The sequence below is a fragment of the Echeneis naucrates genome, chromosome 15 (genome assembly GCF_900963305.1).
Source record: "Echeneis naucrates chromosome 15, fEcheNa1.1, whole genome shotgun sequence".
In the NCBI taxonomy this organism is placed as follows: Eukaryota; Metazoa; Chordata; class Actinopteri; order Carangiformes; family Echeneidae; genus Echeneis; species Echeneis naucrates.
In genome coordinates this window covers 129,194-153,628 of record NC_042525.1, presented here as the reverse complement: position 1 = coordinate 153,628, position 24,435 = coordinate 129,194, and the positions used below count along the sequence as shown (strand labels likewise).

Here is a 24,435-nt window from a genome sequence, read left to right as displayed (position 1 = left end):
AAACACTGCAACCTAATTGACCACAATGCTATCTGACATCTAACAACCAGCGGCAATGCCACCTGATGGTCTTTAGAGGGAATGAAGGTTTGTTCTGTTACTCTGTCAGTGTGTTTTGAGTCTGATTCACTTCATGTCAGTAAAAATTAAGTTTCTTTTCAATTCAAGTTTCATCTGTTGTTTTCTCAGTTGATCCAGAGAAGAAGAAGACGAAGAAGAAGGAAACTGCAACAGACAGGAAATGGGAGGTGTATCCCCCTCCCCCACCTCCTCTCTCTCCTCCAGCTGTTTAAAAGCAGCTGGTGGTCGTGTGAGCCTCCACTCAGTGTTGTGACCTGGTGCAGATATGACAGCAGTGGGAGAACTAGTTTTGGTTTTGGGTTTACTGGTGGGCGCTCACTGTGAGGTCAGAGCTCGAGACCCTGAGGTGGAGCATGAGGAGCTGGGAGGAAGAGCTGCAGCAGGAGGGGAGCCAGGGGGGGCTCATCTGAGAGCAACAGAGCCCCCCCCGCTGGGAGACCGGATAGGGTGAGTCCAGATAAAACCCTAACTCAGATTCACTTCTCTGAGCTTTGATCTGCTGCCACTAATCAATCAATCTACCAATCAATGAGTTGATTGACAGATTAAATATAAATTTAAACATACATTTTCTTCTTTTTTAAAATGAATGACGTCTGTAGACATCAGCTCAGCCCTCAGGAAACATTTTTCTCTGTCTGTCAATTTAAATTACTACTGATCATTAGTTCACAAAAAGTCCAGAAAGTGAATCCAGAATGGGTTTCTTCTTCATCTGACCCTCAGATTAATCAGATGGCCCTTTGGAGGGGCCTGACCCAGCGGTTGGGAACCAGCAGACTGAGCTGTGTGACATAACGAAAGTTACGACTGTAGTTGTTTTGCGGATGAGATCAGGATCAGGTCCAGGGACAGGAAATTCATTGTTTTGGTCCCCACAAAGAAGTTGTACAAGCAAATGTGTGTGTGAATTGCTTGGGGTGCGTACAGCAGCCTCTGTGTGTGTGTGTGTGTGTGTGTTTTTGGTTTCTTGGTTTTTGGTTTTTGGTTTTTTGGTTGAGTCTCTCCATTTACAATAATTCACCCTCCCAGAGGTCAGAGGTCAACAGGTGTGTATGTTGATGAGGAGAAGCTGGAGGAAGATGCCTGAATTAAATGGGGGGAACAGATCTGAAAATTCTGTTCATGGTGTCATGATGTCGTGAAACTACAAGATAAACTCAAACTGTGGGGGAGTCATGGGTGGGTGGAGCAGTGGGGGGGGGTAGGCAACACTCAGTCCTGGTCTAAGGTTACTGAACTTCAGAGACAGACAGTGACTGGCTGCTGTGTTATGGACAAAGGTCGAAGGTCACACATCAACCCTGTCCCTCATAAATGATTTTCATTTGAAGCTGTGAAGCTGAACTGTGTCAGTTGTGTGTCCTGTGTGTCCCCAGGAAATGACATCACAGGAAGGGGCAGCAAAGGAAATGAGTCATTTCATTTGCAGAAACAATGGACTCATGAAATGTTTCCATGTAAAAATCAGAGTCTCTGAAACTGGAACTGAACTTAACACACAGATTTTGTAGTTTCCTCACTGACACAGTTGACGTTGGCCAGAGGTTTCTGGTTTATGGCTCTGGATCTGGTTCTTCTCAGCTCTGAGACAAACTCTGTTCAGATACAGTAGATTGTAAAACATGAACATATCAGAAGACAGGAAGTGACAAGACAAATAATCCAACATCAACACACTCAAGATGGCTTAATGTGTGCGTGTGTGTGTGTGTCTCAGGTACAAAGTTTCCTCCCAGCCTCAGAAATGTTGCTGTCCAGGTCTTGGTGGAACCATCTGTGAGGACGCAGGTGAGTCAATCACACACCAGGGGCCGTTAGAGGGGGTAACCGGTTCCAAAGATGATGATGATGCTTCCTTTCTGTAAACTTGTGCGTCTCTGACAGTCCCTGATCTTCAGCTGGATTCTGGGAGCTCACCAGTGATTGGACAGTTTGAACCAGAGAGGACAGAACCTCAAGGTCCAGGTACGATTAGACCTTTGTCCCCAAATAGGGAACTGTGCTGATCTAAAGAGTCAACATGCATCAGTTTCTGCTGTGACAACCCTGCTTTGTTGCAGATCCTCAATCTATTCATGTGATTCAGAGTCTTTCTATGATGATAAAGCAGGACACCAGGTTCTTCTGGAATCTGAGGCCTGGTCGCTGATGTTTTTGGATGTGATTTCTAATTTCATCATTTATTTATAATGAGGTGGATGCTGCTGTCTTTCATTACCCAGAACCCAATGCTGCTGTGATGGCACTAGTCACGTCGGTGCTGCAGAGCTTTAACCAATCCCTGGAGCAGCTGAGCCGCCAAGTCAGGGACCTGGTTCAGGATGTGGCTCAGCTGAAAGCCAGCCAGCAGGGCCCAGAGCAGCAGATGGAGCCCCTGGATGGACCCGAGCTGCATGAGACACTGGAGGAGCAACTCGGAGCCCGACTGGACCAGGTGTCTCAGGAGATCAGGGACATCCAGAGACAAATGGACAGTCAGCAAAGAGATGTAGAGAGCAGGCTACACTCCCAGCATGCAATGCTGCACTATAACTTGACCAGCTTTAAGACCGATGTTGACATGAAGCTGAAACGTAACCAGAAGATGCTGCAGGTCAGTGGACAAGAGACAGAGACAGACAGAGAGAGAACTATCTTTTATTCTGAAAGTCGTCAGTTGTCTGTTGTTGTTGTTGTTGTTGTTAGCTTCTTTAGCACAGCTGTGAAATTAACTAGCTGATTGAGTAAACCCCCCAAGACCTTTGACCTCTGTTGCCCTCTGACCTTAGCTCAGCCTTCGGGCGGTGAACTCCACCCTGTCAGACCTGAACCTGGGTCAGACCGAGACTCTGCCTCCTGGCTCGCTGCTCCCGGACTCCTCAGCACTGTGGGAAGCCATCGAACGTTTGGACAACATGGTGATCAACAACACGGTGAAGGTGGGCCATTACCCATCATCCTCTGTGCAGCCTCTGATGACCACAATCAGAGCTGGACACGCATACTGTTTTTACTGCGGGTCAGTAAAGGCTCAGGTTTAACCTCTGAGGAGAAGGAACAGGCTCATTAGAGACTGATGCCACTAAAGAAGGAAAAATCTATATTATTATTGATCCTTTTTTTGGGCTGCTGTCAGGAGTCAAAGGTCATGGATTTAAAGGAGAAATTTGTCAGTTTTGCTATAATAGCTACACAGCTAATGCACAACAGTTAGCACACTGTAGTCTGAAGAGCAGCTGCTTAGTGTTTAACCACTGAGACAATGAACACAAATAACTGAGGAAATGTAAATTGACTTAAATGTAAAAGCTTAAGGAGTCCGGAGGTCTAGGTCTGTCGTATTCAGGTCAGAAGAACAGAGCCCCTCCCCTTGTACAGCGATGCTGATCACTGATTGATCAGCAGTCACACAGGGGGCTATTTGACTGGTGTCATTATGACCCCCTCCTCAGCTCAGGATGACCTGTGACCTCTGTGGCAGGTGGACGGACTGGCAGAGGACATGGAGGTGACCTTGGGCAGCAACGAGCAAGTGAGGCGAGACTTAAAGGATCTGGAGAGCCAAATCAAGCAGGCATCTCGCCACAGTCAGATCCTGTTCATGGAGACAGGGCTGGAGGTCGAGGATGCCAAGATGGTGGTACTGCGGCGGGTGGAGGAGCTGGCCACCAACCAGACTCAGCACCACAAGCTGTTGATGGACATGGAGGTGGATGTGAACTACCTCTATGCTAACCTCTACAACCACTCAGCTGTTGCCTGTGACTGCACTGGCCTGAGTGCCGCCATATCTCGGCTGGAGAGGGGTGTGGCCAATGTGACGGCACTGGCCAATAACAATAGGTTAGCTCTGGATGAGAACAATGAAGAGGCAGATCAATGGGGCACCGCCAACGACTGGGAGCCGGTGGTGGAGGCAATTCGGCGTGGCCTCCAGCAGGTACACACACAGACACACAGAGAGGCACACAAGTCGCGTGTGGCATAACTCAGACAGTAGTGTGTTTTTGGTCCTGTAGCTGGGGGAGTCTGTGGTGTCTCAGCAGACCAAGATCAGGACTCTAGAGCGCAGCCTAATCCAGCTGAGTGCTTCACTGAAGGCTGAGGTATCCCGATCAACAGAGCGGGATGTCGAACTGCAGCAGTGGATGCAGCACTTGTCGAGCTCCTTCCAATCTCTGCTGGACGATGTGATCCGACACAGCATTGTGCTGGAGCTACTGCTGGGGGACGAGGTGTTGGATTTCCTGGACCGGCTGAATGAAGACCAGAAGACAGACTCCATTCTGGCCCTAAAGGAGCAGCTGAGGAACCTGAAGGAGAATGTGATAGGACACAACCTCAGCATCACCTCGCTGCTTGGCAACAGACCAGGTACAACCTCGGAGGAGGCGGAGCTTCAGTTTTGGTTCCTGTTTGTCTGACTCAGATCCTGGACCAGGACTTGCAGACAGACCCTAATCCTGAACATCACATTATCTTGTTTTATACCAACAGGAAGTTACATCACACACCTGCTCAAGTCAATGTAACCGTAACTTCTTATCATGAATGTTTACTGTCCAAAGTGTTTATGTGCAATGCATTGTGGGAGAATATGGGAGAGTGTGTCTCTGTGGAAACCATGATGAGCCTCTTCATCCTCCTCCAGCTCCCACAGTGCAATCAGAAGACTGAGGTCAAAGACTTGGGCCAATCTTAATGCAGCATTTTTACCTTCTGTTACAAGGAGACGATGAAGCGATGCTGTCTGCTGACCAGCCCTCAGCCCCCCACCTCCCCCCTGATGAATGGCGTTCTGCTGGCGTGAGGAGGAGCAGGGGTGGCGAACCATTCAGGGAGCGACAGCTTCTCCTCTCTCCTGACAGAAAGCATCCAGCGCACAGAGGAGATGGCAGCAACCTGTGGAACCTGGAGAAGCTGGTAGAGCAGTTGCAGTTGAGGCTTCTCCACCTGGAGGAGAAACCCTGTTCCCACAAGGCTCTGTCTGAAGGTGGGGTGGATGCCAAGCTGCAGGCGGAGGTCACATGGCTGAAGAGGGGGCTGGAGCAGCACCTAAGGATGTTCAAGAACATCTTTAGTAATGCTGATGTACTGGCAAACTCCAATGCCACGTTGGAGCTTGACAAACTGTGGCAGCTGTTGGCAATCAAAGGTGGCAAGAGGGAGAAGAGATTAAGAGGAGTGGGGGGATCAGGAAGAGGAGCAAACCATCACAACAAGAGGGTGACATCAGGTGAGGTCGATTCACTAAGCTCCACTGATCATCAGTTGTTGATCAGATCCAAGATCAACTTGAGTCCATTTGGTTTTTGATTGTGAATGGCCACCTCCTGAACCTGCTTGTCTCCTCAGGTGTTTCTGTCCCGTCCAGTCAATCAGACAACTCTGTGCTGTTTGTGGCCCGACCACCACTGAGCATCTCAAGCAGCATCATTGTTTTCCAGTCTCTGAATCAGACACAGTTTTACTCTGAGACCGGAACCTTCACAACCCCACTGGATGGCATCTACTTGCTTATTGTCACCTTGGACCTGAGGCCAGGCCCCTCCCATTTGGTCCTAAGGAGGAGGTCAGGGGAAGTTCTGATGTCACTACACCAACAAAAGGTGAAGGAGGCGGGGCCAGCCACAGGTGTGAGTCTGCTGCTGCTGAAGGAGGGAGAGGTGGTGAGCCTGGAACTGAGGGGAGGCATATATACGGAGTCAGAGGACAACGTGTTCATTGGGCTACTGCTCCATCGGACCACCTGAGGGTGCTGTGGACCAGACTGTCAATCCAGAAAAACCTGAACATCTTCACATCCAACAAGGTGATCAGGGACCTGCTCTGTCTTTTGGTCCCCCTCTTCCCACTATTTTAGTTCATGTGTGTTTAGTGCAGAGCTATAATCAGTACATTGTTAGCCTAGCTTAGCATAAAGACAGGAAGCAGTGGGAAACAGTCTGGGGGGGGTCCTCTTTCTCTCTAATTAAAGTTTTTCTTCTGATTTCTAAGCTAACATAATCTCTACCTTCCTCTTGATTGCCGGTTGTTACTTTCAAAGGAAGTCCTGAATTTTCGACTACAGATCAGTTTGAGGACAAAACAAAACTTCATCTATAAAACGTACATTTGTTTGATTTTCACTTTCCCTGCTTCATAAAGTCAGATGTCTGTCACTGACCAATGCACCATTTGTATGGAACTGATGTAAAAACACAGAGCAGTTTATATTTATATGGAGGATCAGCTGAGCTGAAACCACCTGAACGTGTCATCAGCTGTCACTGAATAAAAAGCTTTAACCCATCAGCTTCTGTGTGATGCCATCACCCTTTAAATGTGTTTTGTGACAAGCAAGTCGAGACATTGATGTGGCTACATGAAGACAAAAAAAAGCAAAACACTTTATTAGAGAAATAGTTGATTATAACAGTCAGCTGGATCACTTAGTAATTTATTAGCCTGTTAGCAATTAGCCACATCAGGTGAAGCTAACAGTGGTTTTATGTCCTACAAACAGATGTCACCACCCCCGGTGTAAAAACTTTCTCAGTGTCCCCGAGAAAAACTGAAATAGAAGAATGTAGACTCCACAGCATTCTGTTGCCTGGATCATAGTCCTACACAAGGATTGTGAATGTCAGCAGCCGAGGCAGGACGTGAACAGGGAAACAATGCAGCAGGAGTGCTGACAACTTTATAAAAACAAACCCCAAAAACAAACGATCTTTCCATCAGCAAAGCATGATGGAAAGATTAAAGGCTGCTGAGATGTTGATCATCAGGATGAAGAGTCAGCAAATCAGTTGAAAGACCTGACTGATGTCTGCTCAGCTATTGCACCACCACTTGAGATGATGTCAACGTTCAAACAGATGATGAAACCTGATCTTCCTGTTCATTTTCACCATTTGCTAAATTCTGTCATCACCAGACAGGGAGCTGAATGCAGCAGCTTAGCAGCTTCGACACCAACATGATCATTTCCTCATCAAACTTCATCTAAAAGACTAAATTTTAGAAAAATAAGCATCAAAATACATTAAACAAAGGAACTAATCTGCAACACTGAGTTATATCATTAACCAGCCAGGTCTGAACAGATGAATCGACCAACCAGAGTTTGTATTCTGGTCTTAAGTTTCTTTTGGACTCACTGTCTATTAACCAGAGTATCAGGTGGGCTGACCAGAGGCTGACCTGGTCTGATGTAGTCCGAGTAGATCCAGGGAAGTCAACAGAACCAAAGACAGACAGAGGTTACTATAGGTCAGAAAATATATTAGCTGCAACTCCACAAAAATAAAAGCATCAGTTATTCATCTGAAATTCTTCAACTCAGCCCCAACACAGGTGGGCGACTAACAGGCTTTACAAAACTAGAACAGGTCTATAGGTCAGCAGGTCTGTAGCAGAGTGAGTTCTTCTACTCTTAGACTTAGAAAAATAAATAGGTTGAGTCCAGTAGTTTTACAATAATTGTTATTGTTATCCATTTCCTGTTCCTAACTTCCTGGATTTGTCCAGCTATGATGCTGGCTCAGCAGCCGATTTTCCAGTTTCCTTCAATTAGACAGCGAAGGAAGAAGCTCTGCCCCCTGAAGGAGGAGTCACTCATTCCAGCTGGTGAACAAACATTGCAGCAACTTCAGACTTTTACTTTGACCTGTGTGTGAGTGAGAGATGCTCAGCTCATGATTGTGAGAATGAGACAGGAAGTGGAGGCATGGGTGGGGCTGTTTGCCTCCTCTGTGTTCAGCCGGTTGGTGGGAGATGAGCCATGTTGGCGCTGCAGGATAAGCAGAGGGGGCGTAGCCCTTCAACAGGAAGCCTCTGACAGTGGGAGCACAACGGGAAGGGCTTGCGGTTCCAGGGAGGGGCAGTGGTGCGGAGGTTCCAGGTGGAGCTGGCTTGGACGGTCCTGTAGTCTGTATCATGGTGCCAGTCCGTCTCTGGGGGGATGTCAAGGCGGAGAGGGTGAGAGGGTCCTTCCCCCGGCACCCTGAGGGAAGGGGGGGCGCTGACCTTACTGGGCAGCAATGGTTGCCAGTAGTGACCATTTGTCATGTTGGTTGAATGGCGAGGAAGGGAGAGTGTGGTATACAGACTCTGAAGACCAGCCAGGGGGGCAGGACTGGAACCAGTTCTGGGTCTGGGGAGGGAGGAACCGGGTTGGGGGGCTCGTCGAGGAGCTTGGGGCAGAGTCCCATATCTTAACATGACACTGTGGACGCCTTGATCTGAGGTACTCTGATGCCTGTCAGATGAAACCAGCAAGTGCTGCTGGACACCTTCTGATCCTAGAGGGGGGGCACAGAACATGACCAATGACACACATGAAGTCTAACCCCTTAATGAACAATCAGGACGTGAATTGAAGTGACTGGGGAGGGGGTTTACCTGTGTGTTCCCTGGAGGTGAGGCTGGAGCTGTAGTGCAGTGCTGCCTGTGAGGGAGGGGGGTGCTTTGGAGGAGGTGCAGGAGCTGGGGGGCCGTGGTGGAGAGGGTGGGAGGAGGAAGAGGGGAGGTGCAGAGAGGAGGTACTGGGGTGACGTCCGAGGGAGGAGAAGCGACACTTGGGTTGGGGGTGTTTGGACAGGTAGGGGTCCTTCTGGGTTAGGGTGGGGAAAGAGACAATGAGTTCACTTAATGGAAACATGAAGAATGACAACACTCCCCACAGTGATGACACCAACATTACCCAAAGTTCAGTTTTGTGTGCGTTGCTTACACGGGTGTGGGAGAGGCTCAGGTTTTGGGGTTGGGACCCAATGACGGTCCCACTCAGGCTGCGGGAGAGGCGTCGCAGGTTTTCAGCACTGTAGCTCTCATCACCTGACGAAACCTGCAGGGGTCGGAGGTCAGAGATCAGACTTGTGGTCTTTTAGCACAGACACAAATTGTCAAATGACTTCATGACAAAAGGTGAAGAAACTGACAAATTTACACACAACAAAACAACACAAACAATTTGACAACAACACAAAGGTACAGTGTGGCACAATATAAGACTACAAGGTGACAACACAAAAAACATGACAACATTACAACACGAAGATTACAATGCAGCAGCAACACATAACTTACAATACAACAAGAGAAAACACAAACATGATAGCACAACAACACAGATTGAAAACACAACCTGATAACAAAATAACAACACACACGTACCTTGTGCTGAGGTGGCGTTCTGAAAACATTTTTCTCAATCTCTGCTGTCGGCGTTTTTGACCGTGCAGATCCTGCCAGTTTTCTTCTCATTCCTACACACACACAAAAAGGAGTCAATCAGTGCTGTGACTCTGTGCACTGATGACCTCTGACCTCCAACAGATCTTTGGTCTGTAGTCCTACCTGGTTTATTGCCCATCGGACGAAGACTGACTCCGTGGCTGCCCCGTTGCATACTGGAAGCCAGGAGACTGGCCTGGTACAGTGAGTCCAACTCTGACAGCTCCTCACTTGGCCCTGCCCCCCCTCCCCCACCTCCTCCTGAAGCACTCTGGGAACCATAGTATCTGTTCACATTTTGGGCCCAACGCTCCACGGGCAGCATGCCGCCATCCTGGTGGAGGGGTGGGGCCAACATTGGGCCTGGCTGGCTAGTGGGAGATGGAGGGCTGCTGCACAGTGAGGATGGGGGAGAACAGGTCAGTGGATCAGGAGAATCAACAGTGTCAGGTGGGTTCAGGTCAGAGCAGGACCAGTTTCTGGTGGAGCAGGTTCGCTGAGGTGGGAAAAGTCTGGAGGCGGCGCTTGGCACAGGGGATGTAATCAATGGCCATTTCATGTAACACTGCTCCTCCACCAACATCAGATGACACCTGTTGCTGGAACCAACGGTAGATGGGTTATGGGAGTACAGCTGAGATGGGGGTGGGGCACGTACTGGGACGAAGACAGAAGTCACTCTGGTCAGGGGGATAGACTGATTCGCTTCCTCAGGTGTAGAGGGTGGAGCCAAGCTATCCAAAGGCGTGTCTATGCTAAGACCAGGGCAGCGCCCAGAGTTGGACTGGGTCGTGCCCATGGGGCAGCAGGGGTCCCCAGTCCTGCTGTCCTCCCGACAGCTGAAATCGGGGTCTGTTCTGGGGAGAAGGGGTTTAACATGGCAGGTAGAGAGAGGTGTGGCCTGCTTATCCTGGCCGGCAGCTGACTGGTCACCCCCTGTGTTTGTTAGAAGTATTTGGAGCGCGAGAGGCTTTTCACTGCAGATAGAGTGAGGGGGGGGGGGAGATGGGTTAGGAAGAAATGTGTGTGCGTGAGAATGTGTCATAGTCATGGACACACACAATAAAATGTTAAGGCTTCTCCCCAAACATGCAGTCACATGACTCCATGTGGAAACACAAGCTTTGTGATTGGTTGACTTGGAATGTTAACAAGCCTTTTGATCATCAATTAGGCAGTGGTGATGGGTGGGGTTCTGAAAGCTGCCTAACATCTGATTGGCTGAGCAGGCTACAGCTGGTACCTGGGCTGTTCCTGCATCTGCTGCCCCTGCTCCTCCTCCTGCTCCTCCTCCTCCTCCTCCTCCTGCTGCTGCTGCTGCAGGCGGAGCTGCAGACTGCGGGCTCTCTTCATGCAGCGCTGCAGCCGATTGTGACTACTAGCTCCGCCTCCAGCTACCACTGGCCGCAGTTTGGCTACAGCCAAATTACATTTGAACAGAAAATACAAAACAGAAAGAAAAATGAGGGGGAAAAAAAAAATGGTGCAACAAAGAAATAATGAAGATGATTCATGAAAAATCTTCAAAATAAAGAAACTTGGTACATGGTAGAGCATCTTTTTGTGCCCGTCTTTTGATAATTATGACTGATAAAATCTGAATAAATGCAGTGTCTTTGCTGCATAAAGGTGATGACATCATTAGAAGGAGTCTGACTAGTCAGAGTAGTCACATGACCTGACAGGATGTCAAGTGAATCACTCTTTTTGTCTCTAAATGTCTCCAATGTCCCAAAACAACTCCTACATCCCTCACCACCCGTAAAATTTTTAAATGTCTGTAGACGTCTGTAATGTCTCTAAGTGTCTATAAAAATTCAAAATTTCTTAAAAGTTCCTAAATGGCTTTAACTGGTCCGTTTCATGGTGGGCGGAGCTTACAGACTGCTTCATTGACAGCTGACAGTGCTGAGGCGACTTCGCCTGCCTGATCCAAACGAACTGACTGATCCAGAAGAAGCTCTGCCTCCAACACACAGCACTCAAGGCCATCACTTTTACCTGCAAGTGAACATGTAGCATATGGGTCCACATGTCCCCTTTCAGATCAAAACCATCAGACAGTGTGCATCTGTCAATTTGTGTTTGTTTGTGTGCGCCCACCCTGTATCTGCAGCTGGTCTAGGTCCAGGTATTTGCTGGGTCTCGGGTTGAAGCCGAGCGCTGCCTCTCTCTCCTTCTCTTGTTGTCGTTGCTGTTCCTCCTCATTTGCTCGTCTCAGCACCTCTTCCTGTAGCTCATCCAGTTCACTGCGGCCTTCAGGGAGTGCTACATAAACACACAGACAGACAGACACACACAGTAATCAGGGGTTACAGTGATGTCAGTATGACACAAAAAAGGTTTCTATAACATTAATATAATGTAAATAACCTTCATATAAAAGGTTAATAATCAGCTGCAGATTCTCTCTGCACACAGGGAAACTTGTTGCACCATATCCAGTTCTCTTCACACACTCATGGTATACACACTTGCACAGACACACACTCTGTACCGAGACTCCCCCTGCTGAAGGAGCCAAACTCCTGCAACAGGGCACCGCTGCTCTTTGACCTGATGTTCCTCCATGACGGTCCCAAGGAAGAGGAGCAGATCAGAGGCTTCCTTCCAGCAGCCTCCCTGAGAAGAGGTGACACCTTCATGATCTGGACAACAGCATCCAGTTTATAACTGGCCTGTGGCACAGAAAGTGACTTTGGATCCTAACCCTAACCCAATTGTTACCTGTCTCCCTGGTTCAGGTCCAGGCTGACTGGGCTGCTGCTGTTCCTCTCACTACTCTCATATCCGCTCTCAATCCTCTGGATCAGCCTGGGAGGGGGAGGAGGAGGAGGAGGAGGAGGAGGAGGCAACTTTGCCTCTCCCACACCTCCTTCTCTTTGGTTGTTGGAGGTGGCAGGGAGAGTCCTGGAGGAACCTCGTCTGATGGTAATCACTTCCTGTGGGGCCAGGAGGGAGGCATCGACCCTGTCCGAGGCTAGAGATCCATCATAATCAGGCAGGGAGGCTCCGAGCGGGCTGTAACCCGCCTGCCGCCGCCTCTCACGGGTAAAGATGCTGTCAATGTTGAGTGCCTCCCTCCGGGGTTTCCACGCCGGCCGGAACCTCCCAGACCCTGTTCCTCCAGACAAGCTGGACTTGGACTCACTGCTGGTGCTGTCGGCCTCCCAGTCCTGGGGTTTGTTGGAGGAGGCAGCGGGAATGAGGCCAGGGTCGTGGCTGTCAGAGGAGGAAGTAATGTCAGAGTTGAGGATGGAAACTGGTGTACAGGAGGAGGAGGAGGACAGGGGGCGGCTGTGGAGGATGTGGCTCATGGTCTCTTTGAAGTCTCGGAGGCGACTAGCAGAAGATGAGGAGGATGATGATAGTTTGAGGAGGTGACGAGGAAACTTCTGCTCCTTCAATGTCTCTCCTGGAAGGGGAAATAGATTTACAAAGGAAAAGAATGCACATCAGAGAGAGAAGAAAGTGGATTAGAAGTGAGAAGTAGGAAAAGTTGAGTAAAATAAAGGTGAATGAAAAATAGAGGGACATTAAATTGAAGTGACAGAGGAAATGATGTTGAAGTCATGGTGAACAGAATAAAACAGATGGAGAACAGTCTGTCTCTCTTAGTGTCTCTCCCTATTTCATCCAATTAATGTTTTTTGCTGTTTACTAAACTTGTTCACAGAGTATAATCCGATTCCTGTTTTATTACACCTTCTGACACTGAAGTCGAGATCAGAACAAGGTAAAAATTTCATCTCTACAATAAGAAATACAGTTTTGTTGTGTTGTGTTGAGTTTATTGTTGTCATGTGCATGACTGTACAGTAAAATTCATAAGCACGTAAATAAATATCAAGTTTTCAGAATCCAGTGTTTGAAATGCTTTAAAACTCCATTCTGTATCTGCCCTCTGGTTGGTGCCCATCCTACCCTCACTGTGGTACCCAGTCGACAAGGCTTCGTTTTTGGCCTCTGATCTCCGGGTGTGGACAGAGCTCCACCTCCTATCATTGGCCCTGTCTCCCTTCCTCTGACACTGGTGCGGCTCACTGCCCGTCATGTGGCCTTAGCAACAAAAAACATGGCAACAAATGTTGAAAGCACAAGGTGATGATGAAGAGGAAGAAACACCACACAAGGGTGTGACTGGACCTTAACAGCTCTGCAGGAGTAAACACCAAGTTTTCAAAATAAAATCTCCTGTTTTCTTGAAATGACACAGAATGTAGAGTTGAAACATTCAAATCAACCTACACTATGTGTCATTCATTCATTCACTCACGCATCTTCTACATCTTAACTGTTTCTGGGTCATGGGGGTCTGGAGCCAACCCCAGCTCAATCTGGGCGAGGGGCGGGGTCACCCTGGACAGACCCTCTCCAGCCCATCACAGAGACAGACAGAGACCAACAACCACTCCCACTCCCACTCACACTCACTATAAGTCATTGATTGATCATAAAAGAGAGAGAGGCAGTGTGTCTGTCAACAGGACAAACTCTGTGGGTTCTTGGTCACATTGCTGCAAACATTGCTGCTTCTGACTCATGTTATAGATCAATCACTTGATTAATTATAAGAAATTAGCCAATCATTACAAATAAGGTAGTGGATTATGTTTTTGATCCCACAACAGTAATCAGACAGATCCATAACTCCTCCATTCTGAAGGAAACACCAACCTATGGTCTCCACGCTGCAGAGTGAGGCATGCAGGCCTGTCTCTGGGTGCTCGAGGTGGATGATGGTTCCCTGGGGGTCAGATGAGGAGTGACTGGCCAGCGACTCATAGCGAGAGGGGGTGGGCCGTCGGCATGAGTAGCTTTCTGTTGACGAATCAGTGCGGGTGTCGCTCGATATTGATGGCTCACGGCCTGGATTTGGGGCGGGGGGCACAAATATGTGTTGTGTCCCACAAAACTGAACCACTAACACTACAAGTACTACAACTACCACCATGATTTCCCCATTTTCTCTATTCACCTCTGTTTTGTACTCCTTACTACTAGGACAAGTATTACTACAAATATTGCTGCTGGGTTCATTTAGTTACCTGAGTGTTTGCTGTTGTGCTACTACTACGACTCCTAGCTGTGTTGTAGTTACCCGAGTCTTCGCTGTCGTAACCGGTCTTGTTTAGGAGGGGGAGGTCGAGGCGTGGGGGTAGATCCTGTAGAGACACAGGTGTACCCCGGGGATCAGCATACAGCAAAAGCAGAGGCTGGTAATGGCCCTTGATGCAACGACAAACCACGTCTTTCCACTTTGGACCAATCTGCAGAGAGACAAACTCAGACTCAAGACTCAAGAAAACTTTAGGCTAAGATTGCCCTCAGACAGGTCCGAGATTAATCAACAGAAAATGAACTGATAAATCAACTCGCTGATGGATCATAAGAAGATGAACTGAAGGTTCTGATGATACAGCAGGATTAAGCTTAGAAACTTGAACTCCTCAGTTCAAACTGTTGTTGAACCTCTAGATTCACCACCAAACTCCAGCTCAATAAGTTGAGAAACAGCAATGTGATGTGAAATGACATCAAACAGCAAACATTCAATTGTAAACCCATCAAATTGTCAAAGTTGTGAATCAGCAGACACTGTTAAGAACATCCGCTCACCACGAAGATGGTGCTGGAAGATTGCAAAGTATCGGCATCTTGTTGTCGGTGCGTTTATATTTTTGCACAACAAAAATCCTTCAATCGTTATTTCACTCCTTCCTCCATTTTTGCTCCAGCTTGAACAGGATGTCGTCGAACTACAACCACTGAGCACTAACCATGTGCCACTGAGAGAGCAAGAGTGTGATTGTGTGTGTTTGTGTGTACAAGACAAAGAAAGAGATAGAATGAGAGTCTGCAAATTGAGCAAATGTATCGCCTATGGTGTGTGTGTGTGTCCTGACCACACCCTCTGTTCTGTCCAGCGGCTCTAATAAACAATAGGGGGATATCCTTGTTTTCACAACCAGCAGAGAGAGAGAGAGAGAGAGAGAGAGAGAGAGAGAGAGAGAGAGAGAGAGAGAGAGAGAGAGAGAGAGAGAGAGAGAGAGAGAGAGAGAGAGAGAGAGCTCATTCCACTGAAGTTTTGAAACAGCACCGATAGAAGAGAAAGAAAATAATGAAAGAGATAGGAAAGGTGTTTAAGGTCAAGCAGGAAGAGAGATCACTACAGCACAGCAACTGTGGCTGATATCAAGCCTAGCTCCGCCTAACATGACATCATCATAGTAGTAATAAGGAGCCCAGAGGTGTGTGATTTCCTTCCTGTAGAGATCAGTGTTCGTTTTATCAACATCATACCTCCTTCACATCAGCGTCATCAAAGTACATCCATCGACGGATCTTAGTTTGGAAGAAGAAGGTGGAGTAATGTCTCCCATAGTAACACACCATGCCAACCAAGTAGAGCTCAGACTGACGGGCCTTTTCCTCTGTCACCCTGTAAAACAGCTGCAGAGGAAAACCACAAAAGAAGAAGGAGGAAGAAGCTGCAGCAAAACCATGTCAGTGCCAATGACACCACCATTTACCAGTGTGGTCAAGAGAGTACTACTAATACTGCCACAACTGCTGCTACTGCTACTTCCAACTCCTCCTCCTTGTTCTTACATCTCCCAGACGGAGGCAGGTTCCCAAGGTGTGAATTACATCCTCAGCCAGTTCTGAGTGATCAGAGTCCCAAACCAGACCAATAGTGATGATCTCTGGACTGTTGAGGAGGACACGGGCCATCCTGAGCTGCTGACCACACTGACTCTGAGGAGAAGAGCAACAGGAAGAGGCCCAGCAGTCAGTCCTGCAGTTTCACAAAGCAGTTAGCCACAAACATGTGATCATTGTGGCGTACAGGACAGCTGCGAAGGTCTCCCATGCTGGCGTTCCGAAGCAGCTCACCAAACATGGCTGGAGTTGCTTTCTCCCTGGACTCCAACATCTTCACTGCCTGATTACTAAGAGGAGGAGGAGGAGGAGTAAGAGGACAATAGATGTCAGAGATCAACATGTGTCCATTTTTGTTTTTTTTCTTCTTCTTCTCACACAGAGAAACACAGAAGAATTAGACAGACATGGACACACAAACTTACCACAGGGAGGTGGTCGAGATGTAATGGACCATCTGAATGAAAGGCAGAGGGTCTGAGGAGGCTCCACAGCTGCTGCACACACACTGAGAGAGAGAGAGAGAGAGAGAGAGAGAGAGAGAGAGAGAGAGAGAGAGAGAGAGAGAGAGAGAGAGAGAGAGACAGACACACACACACCTCAGTCAGGACTTTGTTAATTTATAGTAAAGTAAATTAGGTAAATGATGGTTTTGAAGGACCACTGAGATCAGGTTCAAGTCCAGGTGAGGTCAGTGGTCAGTCCTGATGTGTGCTAAAGAAGTACAACCCCCTATAAATAAAAACAGGACACATTAATGTGCAAATCTCAAAAAACATTTTATTCTCAGTGGAACAACATATCAGATGTTGAAACTGGGACATTTTACCATTTCATGGAAAATATTTGCTCATTTTGAATTTGTTGGCAGCAACACATCACAAAAAAGTTGGAACAGGAAAATATTTACCATTGTGTTGCATCCCCTGTTCTTTTAACAGCTGCCTGTAAATGTCTAAGAAGGGAGGAGAAGCCGATTTTTTGTTCATCTCACCACACAGCAGTTTTCCATGTTGCCTGAGACCATTTTAAATTAGGCCCAGAGAAGGTGATAGCGTTTTTGTGTTCAGATATGCCTTTTTCTTTGCATGATACAGCATTAACTTGCATTTGCGGATTGCACGGCGAACTGTGTTCACAGACAGTGATTTCTGGAAGTGTTCCTGAGCCAATGCAGTGATGTTCAGTTGAGAATCATGCCTGTTCTTAATGCAGTGCCCTCAGGGCTTGAAAATCATGAGTTTCCAGTTTTGACCTTCGCCCTTGTCCGTTGCACACAGATTCCTTCCTCATTCTCTGAATCTTCTGATAAAACTATGCTATGTAGATGATGGGATCTCCAAAGTCTTTGCAATTTTACATTGAGGAACATTTTTATCATATTGTTCCACAATTTTTAGACACAGTTTGTCACGGATTGGTGAACCTCTGCCCATCTTTACATCTAAGAGGCTCTGCCTCTCTGAAATGCTACTTTTATAGCCAGTCATGTAACTGACCTGTTACCAATTAACCTAATTAGTTGTCAAATGATCCTCTAGTTGTTTTATGATTTGTGCTGGTTACTTTTCTAGCCTTTTGTTGCCTCTGTTTTTGGGATTTGTCGCTATCATCAAATTCAAAATGTTTTTCATGAAATAGTAAAATGCCTCAGTTTCAACCTTTGATTTGTTGTTTATGTTCTATTGGGAATAAAATATGGGTTTATGAGATTTTAAAATCATTGCTTTCTGTTTCTATTTACATTTTACACAGTGTCACACCTTTTTTGGAATTGTGGTTGTAGTTTAAAGGCTGTAGACTCACAGGTGTTATCAACTCTGACCAGTCTACTGCTCAGGTAGATGTTCAGGACACAGGTAAGTTCACCTGATGTGGCAGACCATCAGGAAGCGACACACAGAACCCCATCTGTCAGTCATACCACATCCTTATTGAGAATTCAAATACACAGAGCTAAGGACCTGGTGCCTTTCCCAGACCTGCAGGTTCACAAAGTCTGGAAACACCTGGAGAGGCTGAACCCTTTCAAGGATCCCGGACTTGTCAGAATCCAGCAAACAAGACTCTGGACTGTCCCCGATCCTCCAATGGTCCCCTCTGTTGTTTCCTCTAAATGAATTGCCTCCATAGCAAGAGATGTGTCTCACCTGCTCAAACAGTGTCATGGCGAACTTCTGGTGGGGGACACAGTGTCTGGAAGTGCAGACATCCTCTTTGGTCTCATCTGCGATGTGAAAGTGAATCCTCATCAGGATGTTCTCCTGCACAAAACACAGGGACCCAATTAAATATAATGTGTGTGTCCATCTGCATATGTATAAAATCTGTCTGCGCATTTGTGTGTCTATATATGCGTCCCTCTGTTTACATATCTGTCTGTGTGTATCCTTACGAAACACTCTGCAGCGTCATCCATGACACCAAGTTGAAACCGCTGTTGATCCTGGAAAGTTTTGGCAAGTGCACTGCGAAGAGCGTCAGATGGTAAAACCTTCTCACAGCTGAACTGAAACTGTGCGAAGATACTCTGAATAAGAAAACACAGAGAGGGAGGTCAGAGATGGGAGGGGCAACAGAGAGGTCAGTGCAGGACCAGCCTCAGGTGTTGTCTCTCACCTTCAGAGCACAGAAGATGCAGGAATCTTTCATGCACTTATGAGTCGTTAACTGACGGAAACTACGACGGAAGATGTCCAGGTGCCAAAGGACCTGGTGGGGTGGAGAAAGAAAAAAGAGAACCATCAGACACACCAGCCCCCCCAAAAAGGTGTGTGTGGATTTCTAAAGATCTTGATATGACCTAAAAATAAACTGTGACAGATGGAAAATAATCACCCCCTCTGTAATAAGATGGGGGGTGTTCCTCCTTCCTGCTCCACCCCACCCTCCCACCAGGTCCAATATGTTGTTTTGCTTATTCAGGCAGTCCACCTAAGCACAGGACTCTGTGGGTGTCTCTTGGACTAAAGGTCCTGGTTCACACTTTGAAACCTCCAGCTTGACCTGTAGCCTCAGTTATTGATTACTGCTCTTATATTAATAATCAACATGAAAATATTTCTCACAGTTTAAAGTTGAGCATTTCAGATCCAGCTGTCACAAAACCCAAGCCATAATAGTTGAATCATTTCCACCTATAGCATTTAAAGATTATGTACAGCTCACATATAGATTGTAGATAGCTCGTGTATTAATCTTACATAGTTTACAGATTAATTGAGTCTCAAACCAATCATCCATCAGTAAGCACCACATGACCACGAGGGGTGTGCCAAAAAAAATAAAAAATTAATTAAAATGAAAAATAAAATGTCCCAAAATCGATAAAAATAGATTAAATTATCAGGAGGGGGGGGGGGGGGGGGGGGCGTCGCCACTCCTTGCTGTAGCCCAGTCCATTACTAAGCACCAATTAACCTAGATGACACCAGGAATCAAACCGCACCCATCTTATTGTGGGGCAGCAGTGCTAACCACTGTGCCACCGTGCTGCTCAAGTCACCACGTACATTTATATCAATTAACTTGGACAAGTTCAGGTGCCCCCACTGAGAACTGAACCGTGCCCACTACACACTCAAGTCATTCATTCATTTATTTATTCATGGGTAGCGGGTGGGCATTATTAGTGACCCCCTCTGAGAATTTTGCCAACAGATACATTCCTTTTTATTTTGGGGAAAAAAAAAAAAAACTAAAACAAACAAACAAAAAGAGTTTATTTAAAATGCCAGTTGTGTGTTATTCCGTGTTTATAATGAATTCCATTTTTTCTTGATTGCAGATTTTATAGGCCCCCATTTGCCAAATGCCTGGGAAGATCAAGCTTGACATGAGCTTCACAGTGTGCAAGGTTTGCAAATTGAGGATAAAGTACTTCAGGAATCCATGTTTAACTGCACTATTTTTGTTTTATAAAGAGACACTTTTATTTCTGTAACTTAAGCAATATGTGATATTGCTTTCATGCAACAATTACATCTAAGCATGGATAAATGTTTAAGACTTAATAAATATGAAAAAGACACTTTAATGTCTCAATTTGTCATTCTGTCAGACTTACTTAGTAATGCCTTCACTATGTGCTAATGTGTTAGCTACAGCAACTGGCCAATATTCAACGGCTTCAAACTGACAAGCACATAAGCAAGTGTGTGTGTGTGTGTGTACCTGCAAGGCGCTGTTCAGGAAGCAGCTGTTCTGTCCAGGTTCGTTGCTCAGCCCTTTACTGGGAGCAATGGATGTCATGGTGCGAGGTTTCAACATCTCCTGGACACCACCCTCCACACTAGTGCGGCCCCCAACCCCACTTCCTCCCCCACCTGAAGCAAAGTAGTTCCTCTTCCAGGACATATTCCCTCCTTCTCTCTTTCCTCTTCTGTCTCTCTGCCCTGCTCCCTGCAGGGATCAACTTCCTGTCGTCCGTTGTTGTATCGATGCAGACGGAGCCATGTCCTCCAGCCAAGGGGAGAAGCCAGACAAAAATATGATGAAAGCTGCCAGCAGGACAGACAGAGCAGGAGACTACAGTAAGGTTCAGCTGCTGTCTTGAAAGCCCATGAGCTGCAACAAGAGAAATTATTCAAGCTGTGAGCAGATTTGTTGACAGGTTGTGGATATTGAGGATCATGATTCAGTATCGTTCACCAGCAGCTTTTTACTCCAGATGCCAACAAACATTTTCAAGGTTCTTGTCCTCCAAAATCCAAAACTTTCAAGGACTCCTCCTCCCTGTGCATGTGCTAGAGCCACTGCAGGTGACACAACCTTTACCCTCTTTTTACACGCCAACATGTGCAGCTGAGCCCTGATGGCTCTTTAGCCTCCTCTTCATCATCACCACAAAGCCTTAATGCAGCCACAACCCACGGCCAAGGTCAGAGGTCAGCAGAGGGCAGCTGGTAACTACAGATCTACAGAAGAAGAAAATGGAGTGTGAGGGATGTCTGCTCCACTGGTGTCACCAACAGACCAAAGGAAGATTCTACTCCCCCTGTTTGACTTTTTATTTTAAACATCAGAACCAACCAGTGACAGGGAGCTTCTGAGAAAAACTGTAAAGCAGAAATTGAGCTGGCGTTCTGTCTGTAACTAAGACTGAGCCAATCAGAGGCTCTGTACATGAGACTGAAGCCAAGAGGTCCTGTGAACTGGAACAGATCTACTCTTAGACCTTCAGACCTCCTTATGATGTCCTTCAGTGACGTCATAAGGCTGACTCAAACAGGAGTCAGTCACTGCTGCATTGACTTCACTGTGGACCTAAACCCTGAAACTAAACTAGGCCTCCACAAGTTCTAGCTGAGGCACCCAACAGTCTCTGAGAGGGTCCAGGACTAAGATCAGAGTCTTTCAATCAGAGGGATTCAAGCCAAACATGATCTAAGAACAATGAATGTGTGTCTGTGTGTAATTTAGCCAGGGAAGAAGAGGAAAAGTGCAGCTCAGAGCAGAGTGAGGAGGGATTAGCCCCGATCAGACCGCAAGTATCAGGATTAGACTGTCTGTGTGTGTCTGTCAGTCCATTGGGATTTTGACTATGGATCGAACTGTTGATTATTCTCTCACTTGTTTAGTTCATTTTCAAACAATGTCAGGGTCACATGAGACAAACACAAAACGGACACATTAGACATTGCGATCTAACAATCACTGATCAATGACCATGTCAACTTCCCAGTGGACTAATGGTTTCATCTTCAGTCTGTTTTGGTCCAACCAATAAAAACACACAGTGTCAGAGACACTGAGACACAGAGACTTCAGACCAGATTTTCATCTTCTGTTGATCGACCGATGGATCCAGCTCACACCAGCAAGTCATCCAAACAACCAAAGACACAAACAAAGAGCCACATTAAGAACAAACCGCAACAAAAGCTTTCATCACACGAATGAGCAGAAACAGACGCTTTTAATCTGAAAGTCATTGGAACAGCACTTCCTGGGTTACGGTACGTCATCAGGGCGCTCCACTCATTTAAAACAGGTCGTTTGTCCTTTTCGTAAAACCTGAACCGGGACTAACTGGTCTTAGCCGGTCCGACTCTGGACCTGGAGGCCCGAGGCTGACAGGAAGCGGCCCCACCACCAAACTCCGTTCTCAAATATCAAAGTTTAGGGTCCCGCCTCAGACACAACAGGCTGTCCGGGTCCTCCTCCGGCCGGACCACTGGTCCGGGTTCAGTCCCGGTCCCGCTCCAGGGCAGAAACCGCCTGTTTTTAAACGTAGTCTGGTGTCACATTCAGTAAACTTCCCTCTGAACAATGAGGACCGCCGCCTCTGCTCCGGCTCCCGGTGCACAAACACGGACACCGGCCGGGTGTCGGTCCCACCGAGCCGGTGTGGAACCGGTACCGACAGCACCGTTAGCTTCGGCCAGCGGTCATAAAACACAACGCAGAAAGAAACATAGAGGTCTGAGGCGGCTCACCTGAACCATAACCCAAAAACACTCCGACACCGAGACCAAAGACCGGCTGCTGGATCCAGAACGGCGGTTATTGTGTTTGAAGGAGGGGGAGGAGCCAACACCTGCAGCAATGAGTGCGCGGGCACAAGTGCGTGCACTCGTGTTTTTTGTTTGTTTGTTTGTGTGTGTGTCTGTGTGTGTGAGTGTGTGTGTGTGTGTGAGAGAGAGAGCAGTAATTGATTACTGGGTTTATAAACATACATTCATTTATTCATTCATCTTCTTTTCCGTTTCCGGGTCACGGGGGTTCTGGAGCCAATCCCAGCTCACCCTGGACAGGTCTGCAGTCCATCACAGAGACAGACAGACCCCCACTCAGACCTATGAACCCAAACATGATGTCTTTGGAGGCCCCAGGGCAGGAACCCATCCAGGACCTCCTTATTGTTGGAAAACAATAATACAACAAATAAAAAATGTAATAATAAAGTAACTTCAGCATTATGGTAACTATTGAGCGTAGAGATCATCGGTCATTGATCTGATTCTGGGTTTACTGCGAGAATTTTATTGCTCTAAAAATTAACGTTGGTCTTAAAGGTTTCTGTGTCAGGTATAAACAGGTGAGGGGGGGGGGTCCTCCCTCCGACACGTCATCACGAGCTGCAGGTGAGACCTGACAGTCCGACCTGGGTCAGTCAGACACATTGATCTGTCCGACCGTGAATGTTGTTGATGTATTGATCGAATTGGAACCAGAGACCGTGTCAGAATCAGTGTTAGCTCAGCCGGACACGACAACACACTGCAGCTGCAGACTAACAATCTGCCTTCGACAACAATCCGACATTGATATTTATAATTAAAATTCGCCAACTGAGGCGGGAAATGTTTATGCCTTAATTTCTGCGAACACAACAACAGTGCATCGGGTGACATCGTCACCTCAAGAAGCACAAACACAACGCTGACACACTGTGGGCACTAATGACACCTGTGTCATCTCATCTCTGTGTCTCAGACGTCTTGTCCTGGTCCTGGTCCTCTGTCGCAGGGCTGGGGGCCTCTCGTGTTGCTACCCAGAGGCCTCATTATTATGTCAGCGTATAAAAGATCATTACTGTCATCATCATCATCATCATCATTGTCATCACCAAAGGTCTTTGGGGAGCTGAGTCATTCAGCCACATGATCAGAAACAGACAGAGCTTTTATCTTAACATCAGACCAGGTTCAGAGTCAGACCTGAACCAGGTCTGCACTTCAGAACATCCACATACTTTTGGCCTGATAGATGAACTGAACAGCAAAGAGATCTGAAAAGTTACAGCAACACATGATCTCTGTCATTCCGTCCGTCTGTCTGTCTGTCTGTCTTTCTTTCTTTCTTACCTGGATAAACAGCATCCTCCCTCTTCCTCTTTAGAAACTCCGGGCTGATGGAGACAGCTGCCTTTTCCAGGTGACTCAGCCAGAGAATGACATCATCCTTGTGAGCACACGCACCTGTTCCCTCAACAAGGACCACCCCTAAACCAGGCAAACACCTCCCATTCCACTTCCTGTATCTCTTAAAGGGGAAGTGTCGGTGACTGAAGCCTACAGACCAGTGATGAGGCTGAGGAGCACAGGTGACCTTGGGGCAATGGGGTCTGGCTCTGATGTGGCTTGATCTGGCTGTGGTATGACTTAGCACTGGAACAAGTTTTAGTTTTTTTTCTGAGCTGCAGAGATTAAGATTGCTAACAGACCTTTAGAGCCCTGATCTCAAAGTATTCACTTTCTACTTCTGTGATATCTATACAAATATTTAAGCTTTGTGGGCCAAAGTTTGTAAGGACTTAATTTGAATTCTGGTCCCGGAGGTCAAACTCCAATCTTTTCTTCATCATCAGTCTGATCAGCTGACACTGAGAGGGAGGAGTCTGTCTTCAGGCAGGATACAGAGCTGTGATATCAAAGCATGTGAAACACTGGAATGTCAGGGGCTCAAGGTTCTTTGTGGTTCCTGTAGAGGAAGGTGATGATTGTTTAGAGAGGATCCTCCTCATCCTCAGCAGAAAAATCATGACAA

The 24,435-nt window shown here is 47.1% G+C and overlaps 2 protein-coding genes across 13 annotated transcripts; one reads left to right on the top strand and one right to left on the bottom strand.

Moving 5' to 3' along the window:
* The first annotated feature begins 311 nt into the window (after positions 1-311).
* On the top strand, positions 312-6,355 carry LOC115055453 (multimerin-2-like). Its single transcript, XM_029521277.1, has 9 exons — positions 312-528; positions 1,802-1,872; positions 1,969-2,049; positions 2,307-2,677; positions 2,853-3,002; positions 3,545-4,003; positions 4,083-4,437; positions 4,793-5,299; positions 5,419-6,355. The coding sequence occupies exons 1-9, from the start codon at positions 347-349 to the stop codon at positions 5,814-5,816; spliced, it is 2,574 nt and encodes an 857-aa protein (XP_029377137.1). The 5' UTR covers positions 312-346; the 3' UTR covers positions 5,817-6,355.
* A 110-nt stretch (positions 6,356-6,465) lies between these two features.
* On the bottom strand, positions 6,466-23,829 carry usp54a (ubiquitin specific peptidase 54a). Of its 12 annotated transcripts, none has more exons than XM_029521632.1 (23): positions 23,754-23,821; positions 20,722-20,861; positions 20,119-20,511; positions 18,565-18,657; positions 18,341-18,475; positions 18,096-18,209; positions 16,371-16,453; positions 16,133-16,235; positions 15,895-16,041; positions 15,586-15,735; positions 14,384-14,552; positions 13,960-14,151; positions 13,207-13,341; positions 12,010-12,697; positions 11,780-11,904; positions 11,386-11,550; positions 11,164-11,283; positions 10,526-10,697; positions 9,406-10,259; positions 9,223-9,314; positions 8,750-8,893; positions 8,449-8,656; positions 6,466-8,348 (listed from the first exon to the last, which is right to left on the bottom strand). In XM_029521632.1, exons 3-23 carry the CDS (start codon positions 20,299-20,301, stop codon positions 7,804-7,806), a joined length of 4,617 nt encoding a protein of 1,538 aa, XP_029377492.1. In that variant the 5' UTR covers positions 20,302-20,511; positions 20,722-20,861; positions 23,754-23,821; the 3' UTR covers positions 6,466-7,803. The 12 variants fall into 12 exon arrangements, with proteins under 12 accessions (XP_029377492.1, XP_029377496.1, XP_029377493.1 ...); XM_029521636.1 differs by having other exon boundaries at positions 20,119-20,444; XM_029521633.1 differs by lacking the exon at positions 23,754-23,821 and adding an exon at positions 22,383-22,442.
* Between the last annotated feature and the right edge of the window lie 606 nt (positions 23,830-24,435).